The 9,199-nt window shown below is 35.3% G+C and overlaps 1 protein-coding gene across 4 annotated transcripts; it reads left to right on the forward strand.

The window, feature by feature from the left end:
- Positions 1-431: 431 nt before the first annotated feature.
- LOC121256217 (probable potassium transporter 17) lies at positions 432-8,539 on the forward strand. Of its 4 annotated transcripts, none has more exons than XM_041156904.1 (8): positions 432-644; positions 1,184-1,406; positions 4,235-4,474; positions 4,570-4,620; positions 5,609-5,869; positions 6,545-6,597; positions 6,680-7,049; positions 7,373-8,539. In XM_041156904.1, the coding sequence occupies exons 1-8, from the start codon at positions 561-563 to the stop codon at positions 8,233-8,235; spliced, it is 2,145 nt and encodes a 714-aa protein (XP_041012838.1). In that variant the 5' UTR covers positions 432-560; the 3' UTR covers positions 8,236-8,539. The 4 variants fall into 4 exon arrangements, with proteins under 4 accessions (XP_041012838.1, XP_041012841.1, XP_041012840.1 ...); XM_041156906.1 differs by lacking the exon at positions 1,184-1,406 and adding an exon at positions 2,436-2,552 and having other exon boundaries at positions 513-644; XM_041156905.1 differs by lacking the exon at positions 432-644 and adding an exon at positions 2,436-2,552 and having other exon boundaries at positions 1,268-1,406.
- The last annotated feature ends 660 nt before the right edge of the window (positions 8,540-9,199 follow it).

Genomic DNA, 9,199 nt, shown 5'->3' on the forward strand with positions numbered 1-9,199 from the left:
TTTAATCACTAAATTTAAGGGGAGAGAGAAAAGAAGAAGAAGAAGAAGAAGAAGAAGAAGAAGAAATGGAGGAGGTGGAGGCTCTATCAGATTCATAACGAAAGACGTAGCCATGCAACTCACGAGGTAGTCAAGTGCTTGGGTTTTATTTATTATTTATGAGGTAGTGCATGTGCGCGACTAGGAAAACAAATGGCGACATCGTCAGTTTGCTGGGACCCAGCCGACGACCCACTTGTTCCAAACTACATCCCTCCATCCCGCATTGAACTGAATCCTCCAAAACTCCATGCGGTCTTAAAAAAGTTCTGGACAAATTATAAAATTAGTCCAAATTTAATTTATTTTAAATTTTTATAACTTACTTTTTAAGTATACAAATTTATATATATATATATATGAAGTGGGAGGGGCTCTGATTGGAACACACATAGTAAAATAATTTAATTTAAAAAATAAATTTTAAATTCTGAATCTTATAAATATTTTTGATGTGTGTGTATAAATACACAGGAGAGAAGTGAAGCGGGGAGTTTAGGCGGCCCACAAGCTTTGTCAAAATGGATTCACAACTCCAGCCACAAACTCTCTCCGAGGTGGTTGTTGTTGATTCCAGTGCTACCGATCAGTGCGAACAGGAAAATGTATTCTCAGCTCTCTCTCGCACTCTCAACACACGCACGCACGCATAAACACATACATATCTCCATGTTTGTATTGCGCACATATTTGTTGTCTGTCACTGTTGTTATATTCTTGGGTTTGATTTTATTCCATTTTCTCCTTGTGTTTCTGTTTGATATGTAATCGTTGTTTTAGATTTCTATGTAGTTCGTTATTATATGTTACTCAACTCACCAACGCCAATTAGTAGTACTTAGCAACTCGAATACATATTTTCATTCTGGGTCTTATTTATTAGTTAATTTCCTCTTCAACTAATATTCAAAAGCACCTTTTCTTTCTCAATTTAATGTCTTGCTTTGATTGTATATTCCATGTTGTAATGACTAATAGATCATTATAGAAACAACTCTGTGTTGTCTCGTGCTTTGATTGGTGAAGAGTTGTTTGGATTTTTGTTGGTTATGTTATTTTCTTTGAGCTTGATCACTTTCAAATTGGTATTATGTTATGAACTTTTAAGTCTAAAGTCTTATCGAAAGTAAATCAACTTAATCAGCGGATGGACCGATGGGGTACCCTAGTACTTGCATACAAGACTCTAGGAGTAGTATTTGGAGGACTTGTAACTTCCCCATTGTATGTGTACCCTTCAATGCCTTTGAAGTCTCCAACAGAGGAAGACTACTTGGGTATCTACAGCATAATGTTCTGGACTCTTACTCTAATTGGTGTTGTCAAGTATGCTAGCATAGCTCTCAAAGCCGACGATCAGGGTGAAGGTATATATGAAGCTGCATAATTGATTTCATTGTGCTTATAGTTTTGTCTTTTCTAGCTTATTTGTGTTGAATCTTAGCTTTCTTGCTTTCCGTTTCCTGTACCAGATCTGGCTATAGATAATTGATGAATCGTAGTATTATAACTTCCCAATAATATAATGACCGAGGTTTTGTGAGGAAATTGGTGGGTGGTTGAACTAGTGAATGGATGACTTGCTACTGATTGAATGATTGATTTTAATAACCAATTTTCATGTGAGGAAATGCTATGGATTTTTTGAAGTATGATCTTTAATCCAGAAGAAGGGTTGTCTGATATGTCCTAGTGTGGATGAATGTGCAGGAGTTGCAATTTAACTTGGTTTTCATATGTTGACCTGTTGTGAACAGCTATGATGCAACTTAAATTGGTAGCTATTTGTCCTCCTGAGTTCCAAGAAGTATTATTCAATCCTACTTTTTAGTTGTTTATATTATGCAAGGCGCATGAGATTGTGGATGCATTCTTGTGAAGTACTGTGTCTCTTGCGTTATCTTGGGCTTTAACATTTCGGGCATGATTTATGTGGATAAATGTATGCCAATCAAAAAATGAATTTGTCTATATAGCTGAAGCTTAATTAAGTATGTTAATGTGGGTAATTTCTTAGGTAGGGAAGTAGGAAGAACAAAAGTCTAAACCTAGCCAGCACTGACAATGATCTAACAAAAAGGAAGGTTGTCAATTCACTGGGGGATTCAGTAGATAAAGAAATAAGTGATTGACATTTTCTTCATGTTCAAAAGGACAGCTGATGGCATCATTGATGAGCTTTCGCCTATTGTTTTCAGAGAACAAAATACAAAGTTGTGGCCTAGAGGAAACTGTTGAAACATGTTTAAATTTAGGCATTATAATTGTAATGTACCAAAAGGATGGATGGTTATTGCAAACAGACTGCAAGTGGTGTAAAAAGTTTATACATATGAAACACTTTTATATTTCTATTACTAAAATTCCTTTCGACTCATTCTGGCCTGAATCCGTAGATACACTTCAGAATTTTGATTAATAGTGCTGGCGAGAAAAGTTTGGACTCCAACTGGACTATGTCTAATTGTTCTGATTTGCTGGTTAAGGTTAAGCTGGGAATTTTCTATCCTCATGTGAGTGGAGATTTGAAATTAATGAGATTCAACTTTCTCTCATTTGCTATTATCCCATGAATGCATGTTGCATTGGACATGATGTTTGCAATACTATTTATTAAGATTTGGATGTTCATCCCATACTTGGAAATTTTAACCAACATACTAGCCCTTGAATGTTATAAGAAAGTAGAACTTTAATATCTGTCCTGTATTTTATTGGACCGGGAAAAGATGGAAAATTCTATAGTATAACTGGAAAAATGTAACAGCAATGTCCGTGGTAATCACTGCCACAATTAAGAAACTATCAAATAACCATTGTACAGGAAATATGTTCGACATCATCATTGAAGTCACCACATCAGCCCTTAACACAATGTTTTAATGAGTTTTAGTTTTTAGAGCTAGTTTTGCATTTCTTATATATTATTTGCATCATTCTTGTTGCTGCTAAAATAATGTTCTACAACAATCCTGATAAAATCTCTGATTGGCCTTTTTTCAAATTGCCCCCTTCCCCCCATCTTTTGCTCTTCATCTGTACTTGGTTTAGCTTAGGATGTCGATCTAGCCATTTCAATTATCATTTATTTTAAGCAATCCTTTTCTGAGCTTCATTTTTTTGAAGTAAATAAGAATCTTATTAAAAAGAAGATATTTCTTAAGTACAAATGTGAGTACAAAAGTTCTCTACAACACAACAAGCAATATACAATCCACTCAACAAGGTCTAGAAAGAAGAAAAATGAATGCCTCCAAAAGCAAGTATCTATGCATGCCGTGATTCAAGAAATAAAGGTTTGATATTAAAAAAAAAAAAAAATATAAAGCTCCATTGCATTGAAAGTCTTGTTATTCCATTGCCTCCAATTATGATGCTGCTGAAACAATCCTTTCCAACAAGACAACAGATTAACTACCTTCTTCAGCATAACCCAGTAATCCCAAGGAAAAGGCAATATACCACAATTCTCTCGCTACTGAGAAATGGATCAAAAGAATGGTGAACTGACTCTACCCTAGACTTTACAAATACAACATCAGTTTACAAAATTCATGTTCCTTCTAATCATATTATCCATAATTAAGACCTTGCCCAAAGCAGCAGACCAAAAAAAAATTATTTTTTCTTTAGCCTTTCTCAAAAAGCCTCATAAAAAGAATGAACATCAAACTTTCCACCTTGTTTCGTGTATGTTACATCCATCAGGCCTCTAGGAACCCTGATTAAATTTTGTTTGTTTTTGTTTTGCTTTCCTTTTCTGCATCAGTACTTTTTGGACTAATTACCCTCAGATGTAATTCCTGTAAGTCACGGCACAAACATAGATAAAATTTGTACTTTTTTTTTAGATAAATTGTCGCTTGAGTTTTCACGTGTGGACAATATAATATGTACTTGTTGGTTATCTCAATCCTATTGGTATGCAGTTTTTCTCCGATCTATAAATTTTTAAGAGACAATTTCTAGGTAGATAGTTGAACTTATGCTGCTTGCTGTTAAAATCCTGGTTAAATTTAATTGTGACCACTTTTCTCCTTGTGAAATCTAAACCTTGTTGGAACCAAAAGAATTAAAAATGAGAGAACCTGGTGTCCATAATGAGTACTTAAATCAGTTGCAAGAAACACCGAGTATATACCTTTTGATACTTACCAATGCCCGAATTCTTGACTTAGACACCGGTTAATTGCAGGTGGAACATTTGCCTTGTATTCATTACTCTGTAGGTATATGAATATTGGAATCCTTTCTTCAAATCGTGCAAGTTCAAACTCAAGCCTTGCACACTCTATGCACGAGGGCACTGGAAAGAAAAGTCAGCTCGGAAAGTTTTTTGAAAGCAGTATGGTTGCTAGAAGGGTATTGCTTTTTGTTGCTATATTAGGTATGTGTATGCTTATTGGTGATGGAATACTTACCCCTGCAATCTCAGGTTTGTCTGCTACTTTTGTCTACCTCTGCCTTAGTTATAATGTGGTGTAATTTTTTATTGGATTTAGTATCTTTTAACATTAAAACTTTGTGCAGTGTTATCGGCGATGGATGGACTAAGAGCACCTTTTCCTTCTATTAATAAATGTAAGTATCTCATCTACTTCTAGAAACTTTGACACTAGCTTAAGATCCCGTGGGTCTCCTTACTAAGATATTGTTAAGATGCAAATAAATATTTACTTATAAAAAAAAATGCAAATAAGTGAAATAACTATTCGAAATCTTGAAGCCACTGATTTGGAGTTGGCAAAATTTGCAAGGCACAATCTTGTTATCTCCTGAATAACCTTGCCTTATTAATCTCTCAAATGAAGAGAAAAGTTAATCATATAATTGCTTCCCCCAATCATAAAAAATAAAGATGTTTCATTAGAAAATTAAAAAAATGGAATAATCAGTTAGTCTCCTCCAACTTTAGTTAAGATTATGCTTTGTTTGCTCATTTTTACATCAGTAGAGAAAAGGAAAAACCGTAGAGAATTTCATAATAGAACATTATTTGTATTGTAGAAATTGATGTATGTTGGACTTTCTCCTCATTTATTAATATTCTTGTAAAAGGTTAACCGAAATACTTGCAGAAAATGAATTGGGTTCCATAGGTATCTGTATTTCCACGGCAGTTAGGAAATTTTGTTTATGAAGCCTTCTAAACAGGGAAGTCAGCAGTGGGTTATGGAAATCACTCCTCTGACAGATATCTGGACCTCTATCAGAGTTGCAAGATGCTTTGTTATTAAATAGGGTTTAGAAAATTAGAGTCATTCTAATTCCATAACAAACACAATACAGGATAGGGCTTCTGGCTTTAGCAATTAGAGTCATTCAGTTTAAAGGGGAGACATTAAATAAATAAATAAAAAACAAAGAGAAATACAAGTGAAGAAGATAAATAAAGTTGAAAATATTTGGAAGTTAAGTGAAAAATACAGGATAGGGCTTCTGGCCAGGAAACCAAGAACTCCGCATGTTGTGCAGGGAACTTCTGTGACATGGTTTTATTGGTACCAACTTCCAGCCTTTTTCTTTCTCATTGAGTTCACCTACTTGCCGGTTTGTTATGCTGTTGCAGCTCTGGTGGAGGCACTTTCTGCAGCTGTATTAGTTGTTCTGTTCCTGTTGCAAAAATTTGGTACCTCTCGAGTGAGCTTCTTATTTTCCCCTATCATGGGTACATGGACCTTGACTACTCCACTCGTTGGAATTTATAGCATTATACGTAATTATCCAAGTATCTTCAAGGCTTTATCACCACATTACATCTTTCATTTCTTTTTGAGAAATGGAAAGGAAGGCTGGCTCTTGCTTGGTGGCACTGTCCTCTGCATCACAGGTGAGCATCATGTTTAAATAAATATGAAATTCAATCATTTTATGCAGGAGAGTAAATCAATCACAATAGTTTGAGCTCTTTAAGATTATGATGGCCCAAACCATGTGACAGATCTTATTTTGATTGTCACCCTGAACAACTATATCCAGTGTATTCTGAGAAAAATGGCTTAAAGTTATTAAGGATAATGATTTTAGGCAGTTTCAAAAAATGGTGAGAATCATAGAATTCAAGTGATAATCAGGTTTGTCTTCTTCTTCAAATTATTATATTTGTAGCTCATGTAAGAAATCTCTTTAATAACTTGGGTTCATGCTTTGCACAATGCTGGGGATGCCAAGGATGAACATGGTCAATACCTTTAGTGCTTATTGTTACACCCACGAAATCCTAGGAATCATCATTTTTTTTTTAATCATTTGTTGGCATCTAATATTAACAGAATGACCCAAGAAGACATCCATTGTTTGGGTTAATTTTCTCAGTTGATTTTGTTGGTAGAACTACTAGTTGGCTTTTGTTGCATGGTCTAGACCTGTTGGCATTTCTAGATTAGATGGTGATGAAGGTTAAAAACTGATTTGCCTTCATAAGATCACCTTCTTATACATGCATTCACAGAATATATCAATGTGTGTAGCATTTGATTTTTGATACCATCTAATCCTTATTCAGGTTCCGAAGCATTGTTTGCAGATCTTGGTCATTTCAACCGGACTTCTATTCAGGTTGGCTAGCAATACTGTTTTTACCTGTTAGATTTTAATGTCTTTTGCTTCGGGTCTCTTACTTCTTCCATTCTTCCAACAGATAGCTTTCTTGTTTACGATCTATCCATCATTGGTTCTGACATATGCGGGGCAGACAGCTTACCTGATTAGGAACCCAAACGATCATGATGATGGGTTCTACAAGTTCATACCGACTAAAGTCTACTGGCCCATGTTTATCATAGCCACGTCGGCCGCAATTGTTGCAAGTCAGTCACTTATATCAGCCACATTTTCTGTCATCAAACAATCTGTAGTACTGGGTTATTTCCCTCGAGTGAAGGTGGTACACACATCACGTAATAAAGAAGGCGAGGTTTACTCCCCAGAAGTGAACTACATCCTCATGGTTCTTTGTGTTGCTGTCATACTCATCTTTGGAGATGGAAAAGATATTGGAAATGCTTTTGGTATGGTTACTAAATAAGCCTGGTATATTTCTAATTGATATCTCATCATCAGTGCAGTGGAGTAGAATATAAGGCTAGTAGAATATTCTGACTTGTGTTTTAAATTAATTTTCATGCTTATTAATGACCAAATTCATCTATTTCATGTTAATCAAGTAACAAATTGCTTTATTTTTGTCATGTATTTTGCTGGAGAGAATGTGCTGGACATTATAGTGGTGGTTATACCCATCATCATCACACTATATAACACCTCATGTGTTCCGTTCAACATTTTACTTAAGGCAATCCTTACGAATTTTCTGCTGTGATATTGCCTGCAGGTGTTGTTGTCAGCCTGGTCATGCTCATCACCACTGTGTTGCTGACACTGGTGATGATCATAATATGGAGAACTCCGCCTGTGCTTGTTGCTCTCTACTTCTTCGTGTTTTTCACGATGGAAGGTGTCTATGTGAGTGCAGTCTGCACTAAAATCCAGGAAGGTGGATGGATTCCTTTCGCCATATCATTTATCCTGGCTTTAATTATGTTTGGCTGGTTTTACGGGAGACAGACAAAAATAGAATACGAGTTAACTCACAAGATAACTTTGGACAGACTTGGAATGCTTTTATCAAATCCTAGCGTACAAAGGGTCCCCGGATTGTGCTTCTTTTACACCAACATTCAAGATGGGCTTACTCCAGTGCTTGGACATTACATAAAAAACGTGAAATCCCTTCATAACATCACTATATTCACAACTCTTCGGTACTTGTTGATTCCTAAGGTGGATCCACATGAGAGGATTGTCATCAGGGAAATGGTGGGGCTAAAAGGCGTTTACGGGTGTGTGATTCAGTATGGCTATGCAGATTCCTTGAATCTTGAAGGAGATGATTTTGTTGGTCAAGTTACAGAGAGCTTAAAGGTGCATATACAGGACTTCTTAGATGGTGTACAATGTGGTACTACAGTGGCCGAGATCCAAGAAGAGATTTCTGATTTGGAAGAAGCAAAGCATGCTGGTGTGGTTCACATAAGAGGAAAGACGAGGTTTTATATTGGCAAGAGCTGTGGCTGGTTTGACAGAATCATTCTAGCATTTTATGAAGTCATGCACAATAACTGTCGGTCTGCCCTGCCAGCACTTGGGGTACCTCCACCACAGCGTATTGAGGTTGGAATGTTGTATGAGGCTTGAAAGGACGATTTTGTTCTTGGTGGGTGCCCCCAGAGATTTCTTAGTGTTAGGCTGATGTTTTATCCAACTACTTAAAAAATATGACGCGGATAAAACAATGCTGCTAACTTGTAGATTGGCCAGCAGATATTTAGTTAAAAATATGATAGGCCTACAAGTGAAACATAATAAATAATTTCCAATCATTTAATACCATATTATAAGATGGTGAAAAGATGATAGTTAAATGAATGCCAAGTAGTATTATTCTTATATATTACTGGTAGATGTATCAAGAAAGCTTATAAGTTTATATGATTTTGCACATGCCATCATGTCTATCTTTGAAGAGTAATTCACTCATTAATCAAATAGGAGCTGTGATGAATGCTGCTTGAAGTGTGAAATACCATTTTGACTTTTAATGGAAATGGGGTAGGTATCTTATTAAAATCTTATGGTGTAGTTCTCTTTTTATGTATTCTTTGGTTCGTCTAATTCCAATGTTAAAATATTAGAATAATATTAAAAACATGATTTTTCAGAACAATAAATAAATTTGTTAAGCTTAATTAAGGAAAGTTAATTTTTTAAGTTTTAAAAAACATTTGATAAAAATAATTTTTATTTAAGAGATTATTTTTTTAATTTAAAATGGTATTTCACTATTTTGTCATTTTTTAAAGTTTCTAGAAGTGATTTTTTTATTTTTAATGGAAAAGAGAGGTGCATTTGAAGGTTTTTTTTTTTTTTTTTTTTTTTTTTAATAGTTTAGGCCCTTAGGGGATGATTGTAAGAATTAGAATTTTAAGAGTATAATTATAAATTAGGAGATAGTTTGGTACATTGGAAGAAATTGGGAAAGAAAGGAGAGAAGATGGCTTCGGTTTTTTGGTTACCATATAGCCCAATTGGCCCAATAGTGCGTGGTAATAGTTCTCGGCCTGGCCCAAGTAGACGTTTCCAACGTCACATGGTAATAGTT

Source organism: Juglans microcarpa x Juglans regia, chromosome 3D (assembly GCF_004785595.1).
Source record: "Juglans microcarpa x Juglans regia isolate MS1-56 chromosome 3D, Jm3101_v1.0, whole genome shotgun sequence".
Taxonomy (NCBI): domain Eukaryota; kingdom Viridiplantae; phylum Streptophyta; class Magnoliopsida; order Fagales; family Juglandaceae; genus Juglans; species Juglans microcarpa x Juglans regia.

What these genes read in the sequence shown, in the direction of transcription:
- LOC121256217 (XM_041156904.1), top strand. Translation starts at nt 561, where the DNA reads ATGGATTCACAACTCCAGCCACAAACTCTCTCCGAGGTGGTTGTTGTT. An exon ending in TCAACCGGACTTCTATTCAG is followed by an intron (nt 6,598 to 6,679) that starts GTTGGCTAGCAA and finishes TTCTTCCAACAG; the next exon opens with ATAGCTTTCTTGTTTACGAT. An exon ending in AGATATTGGAAATGCTTTTG is followed by an intron (nt 7,050 to 7,372) that starts GTATGGTTACTA and finishes TATTGCCTGCAG; the next exon opens with GTGTTGTTGTCAGCCTGGTC.